The 25,422-nt window shown below is 37.4% G+C and overlaps 2 protein-coding genes and 1 long non-coding RNA gene across 4 annotated transcripts; 2 read left to right on the forward strand and 1 right to left on the reverse strand.

The window, feature by feature from the left end:
- Positions 1 to 1,120: 1,120 nt before the first annotated feature.
- LOC113665499 (G protein-coupled receptor kinase 3) lies at positions 1,121 to 14,996 on the forward strand. 2 transcript variants are annotated; one of them, XM_027181201.2, is made up of 23 exons: positions 1,121 to 1,276; positions 1,385 to 1,461; positions 1,635 to 1,708; positions 5,827 to 5,928; positions 6,194 to 6,268; positions 6,390 to 6,451; positions 6,579 to 6,630; positions 6,735 to 6,826; positions 6,970 to 7,057; positions 7,160 to 7,241; positions 7,658 to 7,710; positions 7,894 to 7,971; positions 8,583 to 8,677; positions 8,995 to 9,102; positions 9,654 to 9,720; positions 9,845 to 9,945; positions 10,133 to 10,199; positions 10,748 to 10,843; positions 11,183 to 11,258; positions 11,751 to 11,831; positions 12,288 to 12,418; positions 12,765 to 12,890; positions 13,278 to 14,996. In XM_027181201.2, the coding sequence occupies exons 1-23, from the start codon at positions 1,164 to 1,166 to the stop codon at positions 13,428 to 13,430; spliced, it is 2,049 nt and encodes a 682-aa protein (XP_027037002.1). In that variant the 5' UTR covers positions 1,121 to 1,163; the 3' UTR covers positions 13,431 to 14,996. The 2 variants fall into 2 exon arrangements, with proteins under 2 accessions (XP_027037002.1, XP_027037004.1); XM_027181203.2 differs by having other exon boundaries at positions 12,291 to 12,418.
- A 3,681-nt stretch (positions 14,997 to 18,677) lies between these two features.
- On the reverse strand, positions 18,678 to 20,597 carry LOC113665538 (uncharacterized). Its single transcript, XM_027181251.2, has 2 exons — positions 20,179 to 20,597; positions 18,678 to 19,321 (listed from the first exon to the last, which is right to left on the reverse strand). The coding sequence occupies exons 1-2, from the start codon at positions 20,471 to 20,473 to the stop codon at positions 18,954 to 18,956; spliced, it is 663 nt and encodes a 220-aa protein (XP_027037052.1). The 5' UTR covers positions 20,474 to 20,597; the 3' UTR covers positions 18,678 to 18,953.
- A 296-nt stretch (positions 20,598 to 20,893) lies between these two features.
- On the forward strand, positions 20,894 to 21,784 carry LOC149036055 (uncharacterized). Its single transcript, XR_016181997.1, has 2 exons — positions 20,894 to 21,029; positions 21,253 to 21,784. It is a non-coding gene; the product is annotated as an uncharacterized LOC149036055 (long non-coding RNA).
- The last annotated feature ends 3,638 nt before the right edge of the window (positions 21,785 to 25,422 follow it).

Genomic DNA, 25,422 nt, shown 5'->3' on the forward strand with positions numbered 1-25,422 from the left:
TAGACTAAATATTGACTAAATGCAATTACAGGCTGATAACAGATAAGTTGGAGCGTCATAGTTACACGAGTTACGTGGGTTGTCCTAAGGGGGGTCAACTTCTACCCTATCTACGCAAGTGAGTACTGTACACTCTACAGAATGTATTATAACTCAGTAAACAAGCCCTGCGCGCAATATCACAGCGCCTTCGAGAGTCTATTCGAAAGCAACGTAATTCCGGGCAAACATACGCCACATGTTAACTTCCTTAAGTTTCCTTCTGAGGGAGTGAAAGCAGTCAAGTTCCCTTTTACAGTGACTTCCGTCGTTGAATCAAGTCATTTCCTGTTATTCATAACCAAATTCCTCAGAATGAAGTCAAATTGACTGTAAACGCTTGTTAGTAATATTTTGCCCCTGGGAATTACTTACAAACTACCCGCCTATTTTAGGTTATGTTGAGTTTTAAACTTAACTTAGTTTGCCCGTGCCCTTGAATCAACATCAGTTGATACGGAATATCGACTAACTTCACAACGAAAATAAAACTTTATACCATCCCAAGAAACCTGATACAAAACTTAGTTTCCCTTTTTAGAATGACACTTATGCAGACTTTCACTGAACGTCTTTTGGAAGAATTGCGCGACCTCAGGGCAGACGAACTTTTTAAAAATTACCCGCGGTTAGTTTCCTGGGACGGTTTTAATAAAACACGATATTAGAGGCAGAAAAGAGGCGTCTAAAGCCAATATCTTGACTATAAATTATGCGTGCGTCCAATGCTAATATTGCAAAAACAAACATTTGAAGAGTGTTTCAAACCCACTCGGTTGTGTCTGCGTTATTTGTCTAGCAGGTCTCAGCGATGCGTTTAGTGGTCTCATCCTCTGAAATAAAGTTTCATTTGCAGTCCTCGTAAATAAAATAAAAAAATATGTTCCTAAAAAACAATTGGAGGAGATTAGTAAAACGCATCAAAGATAACGTCTTTTAGCAACGAAGCGAAAAGGAAGCCGTAATTGACTTTTGCCCGTTCTGCCATCAAATAGGCCGCCATCATGGATGATCACGTGGGATATTATTTCTAACCAATGACATGCGAGCAAATTGTAATGAAGGGCTCGCAAATGTTCATCGCGAGACGAAATTTGCAAGATAAACCAAGCTGCCCAGCCAAGATGGCGGACTTAGAGGCGGTTTTGGCTGATGTTTCCTACCTAATGGCGATGGAAAAATCGAAATCCACGCCAGCGGCTCGTGCAAGCAAGAAAATCATCCTACCTGATCCATCGTACGTAGATTATTGCGATCGCTTTTAATTTATATCTCTTGGATTGAGTTTGTTAACCACAGGATTTAGTTTTGTTCCATCGAGAGCGTTGTTGCTTTATATTTCCAGTGTTTACCATGTAATGCACAAGTATTTGAGCGAGAGGGGAGAGGTACAGTTCGACAAAATATTCGACCAAAGGATAGGTAAGTGGTTTGGTGTCAAAACATAATGTATCGTTCAGATGCACAGTGTTTTTCTACGCGCATTCTCGAAGGAGCAGAACGTTCGATGTCGACGAACACAGCACTTCAATTCATTTAGAATATTTTTGGTTTCCCCCTATGTATCATGACCTTGTTTTATTCTTATGATCAAGGATACCTGGTTTTCAAAGAATTCTGCGAAACTCAGTGCGATGAACCAGTTCCTCAACTAGCTTTTTATGAAGATGTGAGTAACCAAGTTTTATACCTTACATCAATTTATTTACTTACCTGTATATTTTCCAAGCTCAGCACAGGAAGCTAATAGGCAGCCGTAAATTTAGTAGAATATTTCTCGAGTGGGCGGATGCTGGTTGTATAAGTTTATTAGAAAGGGAAGAGTCTGATCAAATTCAGCCCTGAATTTCTCCGGATAATCTGGCTGGACTGTGTTCAAATTAACGATAATAATCCACGACCGATTTCTACAATTCGGGAGTGTTTTGAAGAGATATACGAGCGATCTGTGAATACAGGTCGGATTTTGAACTATTTAGCTCCTCTTCCCATTGGCGAGTTCTGAACATCAGCACTATCTTGCACGAGAGAATATGCAGTATTTGTTGTTTTGAAAGGCTTGTGTTCACTTAACGTCGAAAGGAAGTGTAGATTGGCGTGGTATTGTAAGGGGCACCTAAGATTTATCCACGCGGACCACAGACTATACAAACATTCTTCCTGCCTGTACTTTGGTACTTTATTCACCGCGCAAGATTTTGCAATAAATAATGCAAACGTAGATTTTCCTCTGAGAGTGGGAACTTCAACTGTTGTTCGCCTTAGACTTATCCTTTATACCATTTGTTTTGTTACCTCGGTTGTGACCAGTTATATGTCATGTCGCGAGGAAATCACCGGTAAAATTATCGCTCGAATGGCAACATTTACCACAAACGAGGGGGCTTAAATTTTACGATCTGTAATTAGAGTAGTGTTGCAATCGGGGAAGATATACAATTCCTAAAATCGCAGTAACATCGAATTGAATTTAAACTTGTTTTGCTTTTCTGAGTAAATAGCTTTGACATCGACACCTAACACGTTTGGCTCAATTGTTGCATATTGAAACTCGACTCTCGGTATCATCTTTTGACAAAAGACCGTTACAATCGTTTTCTACTCGCAATTCGAATGAGAGATCAAAGCAATGTTAGATGATGGATCGTGCGTCGATTCAAAATTAGCACACCTCTCCATTTACTTGCTTGAATTTATTCATGTAAACACCATACTGCTGGAAAATCATCAATCGACTGCAGTCTTATTTCTGTTATGGTCATGGGTGCGAATGGGTTTTTTTCCTCTTTCGTGGTGATCATACATAATTTTTACGGTGTTTTTTTTCGTACCTTGTGTCGAAATATAGGAAACAGAGAAAAAAAGTTTTTGAGAAAAATTATGTCTTTGTTGTGATTCCCTGTCGTGCTGGCCATCGCATGATTCAAGATAAATATGGAATATCTTCCACGGAGTCGCGGCATAAGATACTGTAGTACAATTATATTGATAGTAGTTTAACTCGTGTAGTTTAGGGAGATCACCCTTAAATATTGATCTAACAAGGCCCCATGAAATTTCATGATTTTGGTTAGATACTTTCATCGAAATTTTGAACCATCAAAGTCAGGCTTTCTTTAGTGAATTATTTATGAATGTATGGCACACAGTGGTCTTGAATTAGAATTAGATGTCTCGCATTTAGATGCAGTTGAAATTTTTCTCTTCGTACTGTAAAGATAGATGGATGGAATACCTCTTTGGTTAAATTCATTAACAAAAGTGACACTTGCAATTTTGACAATAGGTTTTTTTACCAAAATTTCTTAGTTATTTCCTAATAGTTTGTAAATTCAGTATTATGAAATTTTGCTTTGAAAAAGATTTAATGCAGGAGGTATTGAAAATATGTTCATGTATTTTATGTTGCTTGGTTATTTGAAGTGCATGTCATTTGGTACTTTTCTTGTAATTTCAAAGTGTTTTTGTTTACCCCTGGGTTAAAACTCTTCTCAAACAGGTGATCAAGTTTTATTTAATTTTTTCTTTCGTGAGCATGTTTTGTAGACAACATTGGTTAAAATTTCACACTTTTATCATGCTTGGTGTAAAATTAAGATTGTGAAAGCTGATTTACCCATTAACTTTTAGAGCCAACTATAATCTTAGATATTATTCATGATATTAAAATTGGCACAATTTGTCATAATGCAAGTCAAGTTTTTCAAAATTATTCAATCAGGTGCAGATAAACTATTTGCATATGTTCTGAATAAATGAGGGCTGCCTGAATATTGAACCAGCCTTGTTTGATTAAGGCTAATGCAATTGTACTTCATTTTAGAAAAGCCTATCTGTTTGTCCTCAGCACTTTTTGATCTTTAACATCTACCCTTTTTTAAATCAGGAATCATACAGTTACCTTTTGCCAACTGGCTTAGTTATCATGTATTCCCAATGAAATTTGACATTTGATCATCTTAAGAATCCTTGTTTTGTAAAATCACGGACACAGTGACATTACAACAATAAATTTGAGACTGCAACAATATTATGCTGAACAAAATGTCATTGAGAGCTTTGAACTGGTTTTGAGAAATAGTAGCAGATTGTCATCATCAAGTGTTAATTATGAATGACACTCTTTGATTAAATGTTTAGTCTTGAACCAAGATGAGATGTCTATCCTCTCAGAAATAACCAGATGTTAATCCAAACAAAATGTCCACAACATGCAAAGAAATACTTGCATGTAAGAAATACTTTTCTTAGAATAAGCAGTCTGCCTATGATTCTTAAGTGTACTAGTTGAGTATCAAAATTGCTCAGTGCTATATATTTGCTGTAGCTGGCCTTGCAAAATAAAAACACTGGCCTGAAGAAAGGTAAATTGTTCAGCAACATGCATGATGTTTTTCACCTTTTTATTCACATCTGTTTTTCCAACCTCTTCTCTTGGTCAAGTTTTCTTTTTGTGTTCCTATACACAAGATGACTACAAAAGTTATTTGCTTTATTCAGCTACAGTAGCAGTTGATGATTTTGGTTGTACATGTGCATTAGAAATGCTGCAGGAATGTTTTCCTTAATATTTATAACTATGATATTCCTCTGGTTCACTGGCTTTGTCAAGGTTACAGTGCAAGTAGTTTTCTTGCTCGTTAGGATTAACATTTTGTGATCTTTTTGCTCTAACTCTCTCTTGCTCTTCTCAGTCAATTAATTCATTTTGGATCGGAGATGTTGTTTGATGATGATTGTTGAACCTTGTAACTTTATGATGAGTTAAATGGATTTAATGAAGTAGTCTGTGGTTGATTTAACCAAACAGATAAGGTAGTAGTAATAACCTTATGGTTTGGTGCAATGGGCTCAGAGTGGAAAGGTCCAGCACTGGTGTAACCCATCATTTCATGTTTTGGGGTAGGTTACCAAGCTTGCACACTCCCTCACTATGTTTGGGAAAATGATATAATATATAATGCAAGGGGGGGGGGGGGAACTAGCATCCTAATAAAAGTGTTTCTTTGAGTCATACAATAGAATTTATAGAGCTGATGGGCAGCCAATGCATTAACGACATGTAGCCAACATTCTTTGTAAAATAGAGAATTTGCATTTTAGCCAGCATTCCTGAAATAGCTTGAGGAAAAGTTCCTCTATGCATATGCTGCTACATTTTTGGAGACAGCTGCATTGTACACCATTTGCACAACAGTGAAGTTCCTTTCCGTACACTGTACTTTGAGACAATTTTCAATGGCTGGAGCAGAGAATTATGAGCTTGTACTGATGATCCTTGAATAAAATTTAACAATAATATTCTATGTTGTCATGTGTCTGTCCAGTAATAGATCACAGAAAACATCATGAAGTGGAAAGAACATTTATCAAGTTTTTGTTCCTACTACATTTCGATGTCCTCAAATTAATTAGAGTTATTAAAAACTGATTTTCTAGTACATCAGGTTAATTTATTTAACAACCTCACACCAAGTGAAGTTGACATACAGCTTTAGGTTGATTGGAGAGCCTGAATCCTATACTTGAGTATAATCTTTCGTTCTGTTTTATTTCATTTGTTAATACTATTCAAATCATTTATGGAGTACAATTGAGTTAAAAAAATAACTGGAATAAAAAAAGCTTAAGATATTTGTATTCAATACTTAAGAAACATAATACCTTTGAGAAACTTAACATGGTGTATGATTTGTACATCATAAAAACACCCCAAAGTTAGGTGGTAAATGGAAATGGGAAAGTGGTGGAAACCAAAAAAAAATAAACTTCTCTGAATCAATGCAGATTAGAGAGTATGAAAAACTCCAATTCCAAGAGGACAGACTGAAGATGGCTCGAGAAATATTTGACAAGTACATAATGATTGAGCTCCTTGCCTGTTCTCATGTAAGTATTTTTACACAACCCAGATTAAGCAGTTTTACTGTACATAACATGTTCTTGTATGTATTACAAACAATAACAGTTAGGGTACCATTGTTGTTGTATTTTATCATTTCATTATATTTTCATTATCATTATTGATACTGTTATCACTATCACACCTTTTTTTTTTTTTTTTTTGCTTAAGGGCATGGTAATCATCCTTCTTTGTTGGAAAAAAATGTCAGAATAATGGTGAAGAACATGTTTTAAATATATTTTTTTGCAGTCTTTCTCTACAAGTGCTCTGGACCAAGTGCAGAGTTCAATAACAAAAAAAGAACTTCCATCTACGCTGTTTGAGGTAAGACTGTGTACACTGTACTATATCCTCATAATTGATTAGTTATCATTGTCTCTATTACTCTCCTATTAAGTTAAAATGCAATTATTGGTGATGTAATATGTTACTTTATTTACTCCAGCCATACATGTTGGAAATCAGAAACAGCTTAAGAGGGTCAATCTTCCAGAAGTTCTTGAAAAGGTAAGTCCTCCATAAACTTCATCTTTAGGAGCAAATATCATGGCTGTTATGTTGTGTTGGCTAATACCTCTCTTTTCTCATTACTTGCTATCTTTGATTCAGTAATTCTTTAATTCTTTGTTAACAGCGATAGATATGTCAGATTTTGTCAGTGGAAAAATGTGGAACTTAATATTAACGTGAGTATATATCTAAAGTACAGTGTCCTTTGAGGGATTTTAATGATATTATTTTAAGCAGGGGCCTTGTAGTGAGCAATTTTTCTTTCTCTTTCTCTTCACAGCTAACCATGAATGACTTTAGTGTACATAGAATTATTGGTCGTGGTGGGTTTGGAGAGGTTTATGGATGCCGAAAAGCTGACACTGGAAAAATGTAAGAGTGAACTATGTAATTTTGTGTGGGGAGTTTTCCATTTCAAAAAGACATTTGTCAAATTTGATTCTTTAAAATGAACTGGTCATGATAAGTTGGAAAGACTAAGTATGAAAATATTTTTAATATTCTCTCTGTGATAGGTATGCTATGAAATGCCTTGACAAGAAGAGAATCAAACTGAAACAGGGAGAAACATTGGCACTGAATGAAAGAATTATGTTGTCCATGGTGAGTAGAGCTTCTGTTTTTTCTACATGTGAAAAGCAATTATTAAAAAATTAAAACTTAAGTTGAAATGACTGTTTTTTGTTCTTATGAACTACTTTACAGGTGAATAATCCATTCATTGTATGTATGACATATGCCTTCCAAACTCCAGACAAACTTTGTTTTGTTTTGGACTTAATGAATGGTAGGTAAAGATGAGTTATATTGATATTCCAAATAGTAATTAGCATTTTCGTTTTGAGTTTACTGTTGAGTGCATCTAACCATGAGTGCTAACAATTCATTCAAACAATTCACTTCCAGTATTGACGTATGAGTTATTTCTTCGAAAATCATCTGTACAATATTAACTAGAAAAGTGATGAGAAGATACAATTGTATAAACAAGGGGTTATTGTTTGATTTAACACCCGATACTGACAGCCAAGGCTATGCCAAATGTATTGAGTACAATGAGGAGTGTTGATGTTGATGTTGATATCTTTGGTGTAAAAGGGTCAAAATGATTAGGTTAATTTTAAAAGATATGCAAGACACCTTAAAAGTATTATGTAAAGACAGTGCTTACTTTGTACCAATCGACTTTGGCCCATCTTCTAGGTGGTGATTTGCATTATCATTTGTCCCAACATGGTGTCTTCAGTGAAGATGATGTAAGTTAATGAAGCAATTGGTAAAAGCTAATCAGTGAAATTAGCTTTTAAAGTAGATTATTTCAAGGTTCATTTGCTTGAATGAACTGAGGAGGCTGTTTGTTTTTCACAGAAATTAATGTATGAATCAGAAATGTTGCTTAACTTGCGCTTACAGTTTTTTCCCTACTTGTTTTATTTCAGGTACGATTCTATGCTTCAGAAATAATTCTGGGATTGGAGCATATGCACGATAGAAAAATTTGCTATAGAGATTTAAAGGTAACAGGTGCTGAAAAATGCATTTGATAAACTATGTTGTTCCCTAGTTTTCTATTTTGGGACAGCGGAGAATTCTTTCAATCATTTATTTTAGCCAACAGCGACAGAGAGGGAGAAAAAACATCGTAGCATTTGTAGATTCGCAGTACGAGTTGATGAATTTCTTACGAAGCTGCTCAGAAAATTCTGTGCTATTTGAAGCAACAAAATTGTAATCACGGTGTATGAAATGAAGACATTTCGAGGCACTTACATGTGCACAAGTGGGCTTCAGTCGTGTTTCGTTCGTTAATTCGAGCATTCCTTCATTAATCAAGAATTTTAGCTTCATTCTCCATTGTCTTTTCCTTCAAAAGTATTTTCGCAAATTTGATGTGTTTGCTTTTGATGGCATACAGGCTACCACGTGACCAATTTACAGTAGTCATTGGAAACATTGGCGGGAAAATCTTCGCGGTCAGCAAACTCTTTCCCAGGCTTCCTCTTTTTGCGACAGGGTGTCTAATGCCTGGGAGAAATCTGTTTTGTACGTCGTCCCATATTGATATTCTTTGTACTCGCTTTTTTGAGTAAAGATTTGATCTAATCAGTTACCTTGATCAATATTTCAGCCCGCAAATATTCTGCTAGACGAACATGGTCACGTGAGAATATCAGATCTTGGCCTTGCCTGTGATTTCTCAAAGAAGAAGCCACATGCCAGTGTGTAAGTGATCTGCAAATTTATAGTCCACGAAAGGTTGGATGCCTTTTGTGGTAGATTTTCGTTCTTGGGTGTTAGCTTTCAGAAACTGTTATCTTGGATTTCTTGTTAATTGAGAGTCGAAAGTAAACTAGGAAAGCGTTGGATTCGCTTCCCTTTGCTTTGTAACTCGGGTTACCTTCCCAATCACTCACACTTGAAGCTAAACCAAGTCTAGTTTCTTTGATCGTGTTTCCCGTGCTTAGGCAATGTGCTTGTGTTTACTTTGAATTCCCATTAGCCATTCTTGATTTTTCTCTCTCCTTTCTTTTGGTCTCTAGGGGAACCCACGGCTACATGGCGCCTGAAGTTTTAAAGAAGGGTGAAGCATACGACTCTTGTGCCGACTGGTTTTCTCTCGGCTGTATGCTTTTCAAATTGCTTGTTGGGTAGGTACATCGTTAAATTGCATGTGGTTGTATTTGGTTGAAATTCGTGTTTCATGGCTGCATGTCGGCGTTCGCTTGCGTAGCGTGTACTGATTGTGAGAAAGTTTCCAGCGGCAGAGGAGCGGAAACAAGCTGTAAGATGAAAGTGAAAATAGCCCGTCATCTCTCAAGTTTGCACCTCCCTTATTTTTGCCATGTGCAAGACCGCCTGCTATGCTTGCTGCGTCTGCGCTAGGTTAAGTTCAGGAACGAAAAAGCAGTGGCAAATTAAGAGGACGGGTGTTGGGACTCCCTCTTTCGTTTTTAAAGCAAGACGGGGAGCAGGGTAACCGAGATACTAAATTCAACGAATGACTATCAACAAATGACTATCAAGATCGACCTTGTCCCCTTCCCGAGACGTAATGAACCGCCTCGCCACCCATGTTTCTTTCTTTACATGTCATCACGGAAAAATTTTGGGTGATTTAACTTTTATGCTTCTACTCACAAAAAATATGCTGTTGTAATTTGTTTAAAACACTAATACCTTTTTTGCCATCGGTTTGCAGGCATAGTCCATTCAGACAGCACAAAACAAAAGACAAGCACGAGATCGATAGATTAACGTTAACTTACGTAAGTATGATTGAAAACGGAGTCTTCTTATTAAGGGAGACTTTGAGGCCTCTTGGAAATTGTAAGAGGCTTCTAAAGACATTCGTGTATGGCTAGGCTAACATCATCATAATCCGTCTTGTAGGACGTAGAATATCCAGAAACGTTTTCTGAAGAAATGAAGTCACTACTCGCCGGTCTCCTCAACAGAGATGTCCCCAGCAGACTTGGGTGCAGAGGCTCAGGGTAAGTTTGCCTTTTAGTTTTTTTACTCTTTTGAGTCTAAGAAACCGATATCGCTCAATCTTCGAAAAAGCATTGAACCAGTGTTCAGGAGTAAGACAAATTTGGTCCCTCGAAAACCGAAAAACCCCAAAAAGGGAACGACACTAAAAAACTAAATGGAAAATGAAAATTGCTTTTTCTTCCATAGGGCTACAGAAGTGAGACAACACGAGTTTTTCAAAAGTAATGATTGGAAATTAGTTGAACTCTTAAAGGTAAGAGGCTTTGTCTCGAACACAAATATTTGGTGTACGCTTGCGCGCACGAACTGTCAGCGGTTACTCCACGTAATATTCTTTGAATACGGTTACTAATGAAGATACAAATTGATGTTTGTGAGCAGTGGTAGTTTGAGGAACCGTTTACAATTTGTTTGTTGTAAGTTATTGATAAAAGCCGTTGCATGTTATCTTAAAAAATGGACGCTCTTGAGCTCTTTGAAATGCACTTCTTGATGCTGAAATCTTCCCTTTTGTTCTTGATCATACGGGGTACTTCTAATCGTTGCTAAGTTTCGTGGATAATCTCCAATTTGCGATTGATGAAACTGTCTCAATGGTGTTGTATGTGCCGATTGATCATTTTACTGGTCTTGTCTTTCAGAAGTTGAAATAAGGTTACACTTTTATTATACGCCTTGTCCATGGTTTTTGAAAATCTAAAGGCTGCAATGCCCAGATCGCTGAGATAAATACATGATGACAGATTTTATTGATCGTTGTTTATCTTCTTTGTTTATTTGTTTGTTTACTCGTCTGTGCAGTATCCACCGCCACTTGTGCCTCCAAGAGGCGAAGTGAATGCCGCTGACGCATTTGATATCGGCTCATTCGATGAAGATGATGTCAAAGGGATCAAGGTAAGCACAGTGTATAGTAAAGCAGCATGTGCCTTCGAGATCACGAGCTGTGCAGGCTATGTGCACAAGGATTAAATGGAGGAATGCTTACGGGTCTACTTGATTACTGGTCTAATCTTTTTTTGTTTTTTATTCTTTGTTTTAACCATGTCCAATACTTTAAGATGAAAACTCGATTCAGACACCCGTAAATGACAAATGTATTTAGCAACACCTTTCCATTTTGGCCAAGTAATTGGGTAATCCGTTCAAATAAAAGTAATCCCAACCAAAGAAAATATCTCCAATTTTGACATTGTTTTTAATGTAACAGGTTAATTTATAAACATTGCTTTTTAGATGACAGATCAAGATCAAGAGATTTATAAAGACTTTAACTTAACCGTGTCAGAGAGATGGCAGCAAGAAATAGCTGGTAAGGGAAGTCATATGCAACAATGTTCGGTGAAATTGCATTTTGACTTCTACGTATGGCTAATCCTGGAAAAAGCCTCTTGATGTAACGATCAAGCTATTGGGTCATCGTCTATACGATAGAGAATGCACTTGCCCCTAATAAAATAGAATTTGGTCCTATCAAATGAGTTGATAATGTAAATTAGTTACTGTAAAGAGTTTCCAAAGCGGAGTTTTCTAAACCAAATCATCTTGGAGTACCCCCTCCCCCCACCACCTAGGCAGTACCACAGAAAAATTACCTCCTTTATTCCCCAGTGGAGTCGTCACAAACGACGCAGATTTGAAGAAAAGAACCAAAGTACATATGCAGATTTGTTTCTGTAATAGTTCGTTGTTAATTGTCTTGTTTTCTCGTGATATCTCCAGTTTGATATGCATGTGCTTGTGGTGTTTTGTGTGCTTATTACTTGGGGCTTTGTTTTTTTTAACCTTTATCGTGTATTTGTAGAAACTGTATTCAAAGTTGTCAACGAAGAACATGATAAGTTAGAAGCCAAAAAGAAAGCGAAACATCAAAATTCCATAACGGGTGAGTGAAAGTATTCGATAAGTGTCAGCAGCACTAAAGGAACACCGGGCCAAAGGTCCGTTACTTTTCTAAGCTCGAAAAATACCGACCTCACAAATTTCTTGAATGGAGGCTTTAAATTGCCTTCTGGTGATACAATGTTCTGTAAGTAAATTTCAACTTACTTTCTTAGTGATACGTATGTTGATTTTCCTGCTATCAGTCAATATTCATCAAGCAATTTCCAGCTTATTTTCGAAGGTAATCCCATATTGCATCGGTTTTTCCTCATATATATACGATTGGTCTTGGAAACTCGGGTAAACCTTTCAACCAATCAGATGCAAAACCAACCCAATTGCCAGTCGTTCAGTTGGATTTTCCTGGCCCACTTGAGGCCCTGAGAATGCATGTGTTCTTTGTCGTACGGCACTCGGAAAGCGCTCAATTCTCATTAAAATCCGTTCATTGTTATAGTAGCAGAGGATGGAGACCGTTTGTTGGAAGGCTACCTTTACAAGTTGGGAGGCACACTCATGAGTAATTGGCCAAGAAAGTACTTTCATCTCTTCCCCAATCGACTGGAGTGGCGAGGCGAGCAAGCTGGGGTAAGCGAGAGTATTTTTTGCAATTTGATTCACCAGGAAATGTAACGAGTTTCAGAGGGCACATCGCTTGGTCTTACCATTTAATCAAATCAAGTGGGGGCATCTTTTAAATTATTGTTTCAAAGGGTTTTGGAATTTTTTCGTCAGTCGGTATCAAAGATTTCTTCCCTTGAATGAAGCTCAAAATGTGCTGCCTAGCTGACCTAAAACCCTTTCCCTTCCCTCGCTTTTGGTACGTTTGGTTTGCACGGGCTGCCGAGACTCAGATGCTCTTCATTACTTAGTCTTACGTTGATAGAAATTTCTTCGAGGTTATTGGTGTTAATGGTGTTCTTTCTTTGTGTAGCAAATGCCGAGTCTTTTGTGTATGGAGAATATAACGGGAGTGGAAGAGACGCACGTCAAAGGTTTTAAATGCATAAAAATCAGCACAAACATCCGGGATAACAGGGACCATATTCTCAGAGCAGAGGTGAGTCGAGGCGCGGCTTTTGTAGTGCAGTTCATTATTGTGCTGTCAGTGAACTGGTACCTCAGTAACTACCATATGTTTCGGGCCCTGAAAGTTGTGTTACGTGCACATGTCGTATTAATTGAAATTTAGTCAATTTTTGTAACTAGAGTAAAAGAGATGGCAAGTTTGAGCCCGGTAAAGAAATAAAAAAGGATTTTTTTCGTCTTGTCACGTCGTTGGACAAAGGAAAAATTCTGAGTCCCCATGAGGAATCGAACCTCAGACCTTCGCACGTGACAAGACGGAAAACATCTCTTAGTCAATCTTGTTGGTACCCTTTCCCTCCTGGTAACCGTTGTTACTTAATGAAATTAAAAATTCATTCTAGAATGTTTCATTTTTCAGACCGAGACTGAATTTCAAGAATGGATGAAGGAGATCAAACAGTCATTCCAGCAAGCGCAAGTCATGATGCGCGCAGGCGCCAAAATTATGAGCTCTGGTCATCGCTACATCACGCAATACAGCAAAGAAGAAAACGGCCCTGTGTCGCCGTGAACTGCCCATTCTCACGCAAATCACTCGAACATGTATATACACAGATACAGAGAAGTCAAACTTGATCAAGCCTTTAATGCTACACACGGTAAAACGTGACGCAGTAGATAGGCTTTGTAATGATCGGTGCAACAGTTGTCCATTGTGTACATGGCCTGTCTGCGAGTCAGGAGCGCTAAGCGTGTATGATACGCAGATTGCGCAGTACAGTAGGGGACTGGGAAGAGAATTGTTTGGGATCATTAAGAATCGAGTATAGAAGATTTTATTAGTAGTTTTAGGTCTGTTATAAAGCTGCCCACGAAGTTGCAAATTATTCATCAGTCATTTTATTCATTTTACTTTCGTCTTTATCGATTCTGTCAAGTACCGACAGCGTACGAGACCCCTTCGTGCAGCGACAACTAGAAAGAAAATTATGATGTCCATAGGTTTATTATGAAATTTCTTCAACTTTTTCACTTGTACAAATTCGAAAGTAATAATTAACTTAAAACATTAACGGATTTCTGCCAGCTTCATCTCTGAATGTAGATGTGTTGTAGATGGCTTTTCGCTGAAGGAGAGTGATGCAATTAGACGTAATAATGCTATATACAAAACAGAACTTTGGAACATTTACATCGAACTGGCACAGCGGCAAATTTTCAACCATATCAACGTGATCGGACGGAAAAAGGGTAATGTTTCTTGTCGACGCTGTATGTATTTATTTGCAAGACAATATAATTGTAGCGCTGTCTAAAGATGGCCCTGAAAGTTTGTCTTCGCCCTTGTATATGATTTGTATTCTCGAGAAAGCTTCACATAACTTCCACGAACTTTTTAGATCGCTAGTACTTCTGTAGAGGTGAACTTATATCAAGGTTTCTTTTCAATTATTAGTCAGCCGGCAAAGTACCTCCGTTATCAGTTGGAAATTGGAAATTAGTATCTACCCTGGTCTAACCAATTAAGCTGAGAGTAGGAGGGGAGTGAGGAGTTTGATCATGTTCATAAGCTTTGATCAAAAGCCAAATTCTCCTAGCTTCCTTCAGACAATGATACAAAAAAAAAGTGAGGGGAATTTAGTTTTGTTCTTATAAAAGACGATTCAGAGGTGGTAGAAATAACAATTTAATTCCAAATGGAAATTGAATGATCGGCGAGAACATTGACGAACGAAAGAGCTAACCCAAAAAGATTAAATAAAAGATAGAAGTCGCCTAAAGTATTACATTCTATAAACTTAAAAATTAATCTTCCTCCGAGAGCCAATTTTAGAGACTACAAATAAGAAACAGTTGTGTTGATCTATAGGCTTTTTATATTTCTTTTGCCGGATAACGTTAAGTAAATTTCCTGTCTCTTTTAAATACTAGGGACCTTGCGACTTAAACTCGATTAACACAAATGGGCCATAGTATGTTAGAGAGTCTCGGGGCCTGTGACGATTGTGGTCGCTGGTTGTGTGGTCTTCAAATAGGTAAAAAGTATCATACTCGTTGTAAAAGTAACCCTGAGAAATTAAACCTCATGGTTTGCCTTCTTTGAAAAAGTAGAGTAAAATAAAGGAGTTTTTATGTGCGCTGTTGCAGCGTGATGCTGGACAATAACTTCTTCATGCGAAATAGGGACCAAACGTCTATTTATCAGTAATAATCGTGATTCTTACATGCAAGAAATATCACGGATTGATTGTTAACAGATGGGAATTTCAAGGCAACATAAGTCAAATTGTGGGAGAGGTAGCGGTCTGTATGATAAGGAATATGACTCCGACCCCTTGCGTAAACAGCCCTTTTTGTTTTCTGAATTTGAATTTAAATTGTCTCGGCTTTAACCATATGTGGCCTTTGGAAACTTTGGAGAAAACTCAGCAGAGTGAATAGGCATTACTCTTATTCAGAAGGTGGTACATACGATGGGAAGGAATGCTCTAACCTCGCAGACCATCCCTTTCTCTGTGAAGCACGTCTCATAATTACCCATGCCCACCTTCTTAATTTTTAAAGTCGACTCTCGTCACAGCGGACACTGGAACTGCCTGTTGGAACATCCATACGAATGGAAGGTGATAAAGATGTCCCTGTATCAGTTACAACGAAAAATGCCACTCACTTTTGCTTGCAAACATGGTTATGCAGTATGGGTTGAAATTAGTACAAATGTGGCCCTCAAATGTCAACACGAATTAATCACGTGACATGTCCGTTAGTCTGAAGAAGGAAAAATAAAAAGTCCGTAATTCCCGTGATTCAGAAGGGGCGCGGATCGGTGCAGCTTGCAGCCGCGTTTTGGCGCGAAATCTACGACGTAGGAGGCAACACGTAACAGAGACAAACACACCGAGAAACTCCAGCTTCATACACAAGGCTTAAAAAAAAATCCTGAGAGGAAATTCAGCTCTCTTCAAGAAGGCGGTTCAAATATATGTTGATTGCTTTTGAGGTTGCGGCGAAGAGACGAGAAAGTTCAGTGTTTCGACTCAATCAACGAGCAAGCGCGCGATATACGGATTGAGGCATAAAAACGTGGCCACACTTATTCGCTGGACTTCTAGGCAGACGTTGCGGAACGGAAGGCAAAAAGTGAGGAACATTTTCGAAAACATGTAACAGGAGGGAGAAGCAGATTAGGTAAGAATAGAAAAAATTGTTTGGCTTTAATATGCCTTTAAAATTGAGTTGCACCTTGATTTGTCAATACGTATCAAATTTTACAAAGCATGTAATTACGTGCATCGCTGAAACTTCGGTAAAGGGGTTAGCAACACTAGCAAAAATCTTAGATTCCGAAAATTATGAAATATAATCGCAACTTGCATATTTCACCCATTTATAGAGTAATTTAAAATTGCTGAGCTTCGATGAATAGTTTGCTAAACATAACCCCGTCCTGCCCTTGCCTTTGTTAGTTATCTCTTTATTCTTTGGGTTTCGGAGAAGTGGAAACCCATCACGGTAAACAAGAAAGGATATTTACGTCAATGAAACCACTTTGAGCTGGTATCTAATCTCTCAATATCGTCTTTATGATAAAAGATAGCACGATAAATTCTTTCAAGATATTTACAAAAGTTGGTTGTAGGATCATCAAAGTGTTTGAATTAGATCAACAGGATTGATCCTGTAGTCAGTGCAGAAGGGAAACAATCATAGCTCAGGAAGGAGAGGCTTTTTTTTTTCAAAGTCACACATGCTCCATGGGTATCACAGAATTACTTAGAAAAAATTTGGAAAGGGAATGTTTCACCCTTTTGCTTAGTTCTGTCTTCTATAATAACATATTAAAAGAAAATGACTCTTGCCGGGACCCGGGATTGATGATGGTTTAGACTCTCTCAACCGAGCTATATCAGCAACTAATAAACGCGGTAGTTAGAGAAAAAGAAAAGGTGAGGGGCATATCAAAAAAGAAAAGGTAACAAACAATAGAAAACAACAGTAAGAAAACGCATACATGTACTTGTTAAATTCTTTAACAACGAACATAGCTCTTTGCACAACCATTTCTTAATACAACACCAACTAAAAAACAACAATAACAGCATCAAATGAAAAATTGCGGGATTCGTCGATGTTGGGTGTGGTCTGGTAAAGATCATGCGAGGTTAAATGGTCCTGGTAGTGATAAGATAAAGGTTTGGTACTCCTTTCGTTTAGTGGAAGTGCTTTATTCCCTTTCTTCTGAGAGAACTTAAAAAAACAAATTACTGAGCCTCTGTATTTTCTGTCTCATGAGAACGGAGCCTAGTTTTGTTTGTCTTTACAAGTTAACAGGAAAGGCTAACCAAGAATTATTGACTACACTGGAGGAAAGAGATTGACGTTTTCCCTTGATAAATCAAGTGGACGATAAAATTTCTGAATATTTTGTTCGCAGGTTCCACCATGCGTGACCTTTGCTTGAGTGATAAAAGCTTCTTCATGTCTATTTTTCTTCATTAAATAATACATCCAAATTAACTTATTCACAAAGTTTTCGGAGAACTTAAGTCATAGACTCGGTGCTAAAAATTATAGCATTTGAACTGATCTGTCGACTTTGAAAGCGCCCTGTGAGGGGCTCCCCCACCTCCCCCCCCCCCTTCTTCACGCAACGGTTAAAGAGCCTAATGTTGCGTGATGGCTTTAAGGATCTTTAAGGTAAACCAAGTGAAAGTCACGATCGGCAAACGACCTGCCCATTCTAAGAATTTCGTAAACGTAGCCTCCTTTGAACTTACATTTACTCTTTATGTCAACACCAAGGTTCTTCTGTCATAGGTGCACAAAAGATTAATAAATGCCATAATCCTAGTCGTGTTTATCACCCAGGGAACACGGGATTTAATATTCCGGCTATACAACACATGCTCTATACTGACAAGAGTTTTGTGCATTGCGGGATTCTTTCTCTCCAGTTAAAAAACAAACACATGCTGAATAGATTTCCCCAGTTCTCACGCCAACTTGAAAGCCAATCATTTATGTTTATGTCGCGAAATTTTGAAAACGGACGTAAAATTGTCTTCTTGGTGTATGTACCAAGAGGTTTTACAATTATTTTCAACAATATTCCAATCGGCGACCTCTTAACTTTGCATGGGAACATTAAAGAACCGGCGCACATGTTCAAAATTGTCTTATTAACTTCTGAAGAATAGCGGCAGTCAACCATTTTTTGTATCCCTCTAGTAAACAAAGAGTCCATTAGGTGAATAAATGTTTCTCTGTGTTTCATTTAGATCTTCGATCTAGCTGTAATAAAAAGGGATTAACGTGTGTCGTTTTCGTCCTATCTACATAGTGAAATTTCTTTTGACCCTTGTCCAAGAGGGTCGGATGGACACACGTCCAAGGTTTTCCACTCTTTTTATTATTCTACACCACCCAAGTTCTTTCATTCTTTTTTGTTTCTTAACAAAAAAATGCGCGCCAACTTTAGCAGGCATAAATCACTTCATCATTTGTATATTTCATTAGATCAGGAAACGTCTAAAGTTGATATTTACAAATACTTTTCAATAAACTTTCGTCCACTGCTCACGCTAACAGTTCCTTTCAAAGGAAGGATAACTCTCCTAGGGACTGAAAGGGCGTTTTTTACAGTTTCCTTTTTCCCAAAATTGATTTTTGAGTAGTAACCTAACTACAAAACGTTACTTTATCTTTTTTTTTTCTCAGTAATTTTTTTGACATTCACAACTGTTGTGACTTGATCTTCTTAAGTGTCCTAATTATTTGCTTTTTAAAGATGAAAGACGGGGCCCGCCAGCACAGATAAAGGAAAGTGTTTTTAATTTTGTTCTTCTTTTGCAGATTTGCTCGACTGATAATTTTTTTTATCTGATACAAAACTGTAACTTTACTTTTGCCAATTTCCCAACGTCTCCCTCGACTTCCGTAAAATTAGCGCTATCATGTCTAAGTTACACTGGTATCTGTTTCCACATTTATAATTAGTTACAGTAAATGATTGTAGAAGGTTGAGTTACGAATTCTCTCTTATTGTATCTTTTAGTTTCTAACTTGAAAATAATTTTGGGAAATTTTTACGTGTTCATTTGTTGGTGTTTCCTTGTCCGTTCTCTTCCAGAGCTGGCTCTTTTTTGTCTGTTTTCTTGACCGTGGTCGAGCTATCAGGTTTTTCCGCTTTCTGTGCTTTCTTTTTCCATTTCATCCTTCTATTTTGGAACCAAGTTTTCACTTGCGCTTCGTTCAAGCAAAGAATATGCGAAAGCTTTGCTCGATTTGTTGAATCCAAGTATCTCTGCTCTGAAAAGGTTTTCTCCAGGACACGCAGTTGCAGATCCGTAAAAACGGTACGTGATTTTCGACATCTTTTGCCGCTTGGAGTTCGTAGATTCGGTTTTACGCGGAAGTAAACGGGAATAGGGTGGTGCATTATCTCTGAACTGGTAGAAGGTTCTAGGAAAAAACAACGAAAGTTCACCATGGGGAAACGAATTCTTCAAATGTACAGGGCCCTATGGAGGGATATCTTTTATGGCTAATAAAAGCCTCCAAGAATCATTTAAAAGCTTATTTAACTATTTCAGAAATTTAGGTAAGCTTTTCAATGGCCTCCAAACTAGGTTATACATGTTAAAGCATCTCTAATCAGTCTATTTTGTCGTTCAAAATATTGCGGCGTATTACTGAAAAAATTCATTGCGTATGGTAATAAAAACTTAGTGTCAAATGAACGAAAGCTTTTAATAGCATATTTATTTCCTTTTTAACCCGAAAACAAAATGATCATTTGAAACTCGCTTTCGTCAGTTTCTCTTTTTGGTGCCCTCAGGAACTGATTCAAAAATAGTTTTTCACTGCGTCGTGAGAAAGACATTTCTTCCTCTTACTCTTTATGGATTCTAAGAATACATAAGGAAGAAGAAAATACTTTCCTGAACTGTCACGGAAAATTCAGTTAAAACATTGTAGAGTTCAAGCTTCGCTGTAACCTGCGTACTGGTTGCTGACAGCATCTTACTCGCTAAGTAAGACCAGGCGTCAGAACATTAATTAAATGTCTAAGGATATGATTAACATGGCATTATCATCAACCATTATTTCCTAGTTTTCCTCAGTAGCCCGTGCCTCTCGTGACAAAATCGAAATTTAACGAGCTCTTGATAAACCACAAATAAACTAAAGGCTGAGCGCAAACGACTCTTAAGTCGTAACGGAGTTAGCATTTGACGGGGAAAAAAGCCAAGAAGTTCTTAATTGTCTGTCAAACAGTTCTAGAAATCATTAATGAGGTGTATTTCAACGAAGCTTACCAGAGATGTTAAGCTTAGCAGAGGAAGTCTGAGGTATCAGTGTTCTTTGGTCTGATCCGAAGTTAAAAGGCAGTTGAGATCCGTGGACGTTTGAGCTAAATGTCTCTGCTGCAGATTGACTGTAGGCTGTGGATTGTTTGGCCATGAAGCAAGGCTGTGAGGGGTTGCAAATTCTACTCTCTTCCATGAAGTGAGAACTATAATGAGGTGGAGGTGGCAGCAGAAGCTGATTATTCTGTACGTATTGCGGTGTTTGATACATAGCCGCAAGGAAGGAATCTTGGTACCTGAACATCTCGAAGTTTAACTTTGATGTGGTTCCGTGGAGCTTTTACGTTGAAAGTAACTGCTATCGTTGGCAAATGAATATCTTTATTGTTAAGAGCCTTAGAAAATACCATGAACGACACCTTTGTGTTGATTGACGGGTTGAAAAGTATCTCGTTCAAATAAAACGCCGTTTTGACGTTTATTAAAGGCATTTAGCATCAACTAGCCTCATGTCATATGTAATTATGAAACGGAGCTAAAGTTGTCTTTTCATTGACATTATAAAAGTGCCGCTGAGTTCAAGGTCAGATCATAAAGGTTTTTATTATACTACTTTACATTACCACCCAAATTAATTGTGGTCGTTATTCAATTAGTGTTTATTATAAACTCGGAAGGAGTGTCAATTAGAATCCATTATCACAAGATAATCGAAGGTAGAATTCAATTAGAACTTAAAACAATGGAATCACGAGGAAAAACATTTCTTTGAGGGCGTAGGTTGGTACCAAGATCTAATAATGAAGCCAAGAAACCGAAAGAACTGCAAAAATGCATTCTACACGTTGAGTAAACATCTGGTGGGTATTTCAAATCTTTTCAACGACAAAGCAAGCACACTCAATACATGCTTGAATTAATATTCCATACGGACCAACTTTTGTAGAAACTCAGAGTAGAGAGATCTCGTGAACGATGAAAACAACAAAGTGTAGGGTGTTACTCTTTGTAACAAAGTGTGATGGCGATTGAAAACATTTTTGGCGGAAAATTAATTCGGTGATGTTGATTTACTTTACGCAGATGTTTTGTGCAGTTAAAGAGCGCGCAAGATCAAATAAACCCTTCACGACCTTTTTCAATATTCATGAAGTTTTTACAGCTACGGAGACGTTGCCTAAAAGGTTCTTTATCAGAGGTGTTCGTATTTTGTCAAATGTGCCGATAAATCATTGCGGCTAGTTTTTCCTGAATCGCACGTGGCACTCATACTTCTCAGTTCTTCTCAGTCTGCTGAAGTGTATTTCAGCAAATGTAGTTTGAAAGGCAAACACCAGTTCAGTAGTGCTTGATCAAAAGAACATGTTTTAAAAAATCTTTGGCTGAATGGATTTCAAAGTCGATACGTTGATCGTATCTTACAGTAGTTTCAAAATACAGAGCAGCTGACATGAAATCTTTTCCGTAATCCACCTTGTTACAATAAAAGATATTATCGTTATAACTCTGTGAAAAAGAATCAGAGCTCAGTAACATTATAATTATTGATTTGTGATATATCAATGAAATAATATCGTTGTGTTCTGTTGTCAACCACATTAAAGAATTACTACGCAACATTATTGGGAGATGGTGCTACATGTCTACTTGAAATTGAAAAAGAAAATGGCTTGTCGTCATTTTCCCGGCCTGATCAGTTTAAGTGACTTTCTGAGAGATAATACAACATCATTGCTTTAAGTTGTGTTTGTTAAAACCTTCAGTTAAAGATGACTTTTTAACCATAAAATTTTGAGTAGTATTTGACTTAGTGTCGATGAACGAAAGTCAAAACACTTTACAAAAGAAAGGCAAGATGGAAAACTATTTGCCAACTTCGTAGATTAAATACATTTCTGTCTGAATAAATGAAATCACACAACGTGCAAAGTTTTAAAGAAGCTCCTTTCTCTTTAGCAATAGCTATGTTCATTATTTCTGTTTCCATGTGGTTTTTTGTTTTACATACATTGTACACGCAAGTTATATACTCCTTTGTTTCCTAGCAGCCTTTAGTAGCTCAGCCGGTGAAGTTCATTTCAGGCAGACCTCACGCAACGAGAGATCGATATGTCGTTAATAGTACTTTAGTAGCACATGATGTCTTTATTTTCCGCGCGCTCACGTTTTCTTTAACCGCAGACAAGATAAGGAAGCGGAAAGTGTGGAAACAATTCGTGGGCCAAGGGCGAAGTCATCTATCGATTTCATTGATTTCACAAAGGAAGTTTACTTATGAACTATCAATGTCATTTGCCAATAGTCACCTCCTCGAAATGAAGAAAAAAAAACACCAATTTATCGACAGTAGGTTGAGTTAGCACTCACTGAACTGCCCCAGATAATTTTCATTTTTTCAACATTACTTTACGCCAGACTTTGCCATTGACATTTTTAAATATTTATCTCAAAGGACCAACTCAGAGCTCAAAGAAAACAAAATATCTCCTTACTTTAACAACAGTCAACAGCGACGGGATAATTCCCCTATTGTTGAACTATGCCTGCGAATGTTCTTACGGGATTAAATCAAGCCTTTGTGTTGAAAACCTCCTGTAAACGGTCTTGACGTACCCCACCTACGCCTTATTACATGCCAAGAGTAATTAGGGAAAGAATGTAAAATAGTGTAAAGACCAGTTAGAGAAGTGATTTGAAAGAAAAGAGAACTGGCTCCCGGTCTAAAGAATAACGTGGCTGCGCACATGCGAAGGGGAAACGTTTCTGTCCTCTGAGATTTCTGTGACAGGTATTTACTAATAACATTCCGGGTTAACTATTCTTAATAAATAAAAAAACGAACCTTTTCAGAGTGCGAAGAATCACTGGGTGTTTTACGACAGATTGCTGATGTTGATTAGCAGGTGTATTTCCTCACATTATTATACCAAAACTTGAATGAACATATAGCATCAGCTTTTGTTCCCTTTGGTACCTAACTGAGTGTTATTAACCTCGTGCTGGTTGTTTGCACCCCAAAAAAACGCGCTTTATGGGAAGAAAACCTGAATGTTTCTGGAAATTCGATTATAGATCATAGAACCGAAGTGTAGACTTACGTTATTTTCTCAAGGCGAACTAATTAGAGGTAACTCTCTGTGGTGAACTCGAAATGAATCAACAGCTAAAAATATATAATCCCTTTCAGCTAATATTTGTTTTTTACATTTTGGTTTGGATAGCCTCTTGAGGCGCAAATATGTCTGCATTTTGCAGTTATTTCAGGTTCCTCGTAACAAAACAGGAAGTCACGACTGATGGTTTAAAAAAAGGACGTGATTTTTCTTGTTAATGTGGGCGGGAAGGGAAAGAAATAGGATTTGTTCCTTTCCACGTATACTGCATATCAGTCTACAAATCGGGGAAAATTTTGAAAGGAACCAAAAATAGCCAAGTATTATTTGCCAGGGTCCGAAAACTATCGAGACCCCTTTGATAAGGGCAAGTTCCATTGATTTTCGACATACGTAGCAGTACATCCTTTTTAATCCTAGACGATCAATTCTGAAAGTCTTGTTACTGAATCAAACGCGACTTAATCTTAGAACTTTAAAAAGTTCAAACATCCAGGGCTCCTTCTATAGGTAAGATCTCGCGCGTTTCTGGTGTGAATTAGTTATGGTATGTGCACTTTGAACCTGCTGTAATTTGTTATCATTTATCTCCACTGTACAGTAACTTTAATCTAAACTGGAGTTTCAGTTTTCATGAGACGAATCTCAAATTATATGTAGAATTGTAAGCTTCGGTCCAATTGAATTAAGGTATCACTGAAGGTTGAACAGCACGTCGCAAAATCACATCTACACTCTGGTAGAGAACCCCCTCCCCCCTTAGACAAAAATAAAACCGACTGTGACATCATCAAACCTTGAGACTGTGGTAATTGCAGAGTAGAAGCATTTTCACAACTTATACCTATCATTACAAGGAAGTGTTGTTTGTGCATAATAAAGGATTAGTCCATTAAAGTGCATCAGTCGGAACACAAACAGACTACAATATATAATAATTGCTTTTTGGGCGGCTGTGGTATCAATTCAGTCAAAACTTGATGTTTTATTTACAGTTCGTGGGGGCTTTGGTGTTAGTGACTTCTCTGAAGTCTAATTTGAATTGAGATAAGCGTTAATTCTCACAGATTATGATTAGAAACTTTTTAGATAAGAAGTAAAAAATTTATCAAGCGTGGTCAAAACATGCGAAGAAAATTTAGTCCTATCCTTACTGTTTGCTCCAGATTTTATAACAAATCTGCAAAATAAAAAAAACAGGGAATTCATGGTAATGAAAAAATAATCCTTTTTGCGGCAGGGTTTAAATTGATTGGTTGAAAATAATTAAATCCTCGATTATATTGAAAAAAAGGATTACAAGGGCTAAAGACAACTGAGAATGCATGGTCGAACTTGTATGCAACTTCTCGTGCCTTCGAACAGAACTGCTCAATTGATTTAGAACTCTTGTCATATCATCGTCAATAAAAAAAAATTTTGAAATAATTCTCATCCTGCTAGTGCGACATATTTGCGTGAGATGAGTGGTGCATAGCTATGGACTAAGCACCGGTATACTGAAACAGGAAAAACACTGTAATCGGTAAAGAAAAATTCCAATGAAAAATATTTCCTGGAGCCAGATACACAATCCTCTTACTAAGCGCCGAAAACTTAAACTCAGCTAAGATACTACCCAGTTAGGCCAAGAATTAGTGAGATTTCGTTCAAGCGCAAAGGGCTGCCGAATATCCATAGCCGTATTTTTGTGATAAAACGCGGGAAAATGTTCAAAATTCTTGCTTTCTTATTGGTCTTTGGGAGGCACTTAATTTATTTAATTGGCTCAATCATGTGTTATCTTTTTATTGAGCCAGTCATTGGGTTTCCAAGATCCAAAAGGCAAAACAGACGGTACTAAAAACAACAACAACAAAAACATATCTGGGGAAAATATTACTCCTCCGATTGTTCCCTTCTTTGTAATGTTGCCTGATTACGCTCAAATTGAACGAGTCCTTATCCATGATTAGACACCAACAGACGCCACAGCCCCGCCATTAACCAATACAGAAATAACAGTGATTAAGCTATAACCAGACAGAAAACTTGATCCTCGATTATCAAAACTAAATCGCTTATTTATAAGACTCAGAATCCTATGTTTTGCAAACGACTGTTTTTCAAGGAGGCATGTAATTTCCTTTCCTCTTTTCCA

The sequence above is a fragment of the Pocillopora damicornis genome, chromosome 12 (assembly GCF_964200805.1).
Source record: "Pocillopora damicornis chromosome 12, jaPocDami1.2, whole genome shotgun sequence".
NCBI classification, from domain to species: domain Eukaryota; kingdom Metazoa; phylum Cnidaria; class Anthozoa; order Scleractinia; family Pocilloporidae; genus Pocillopora; species Pocillopora damicornis.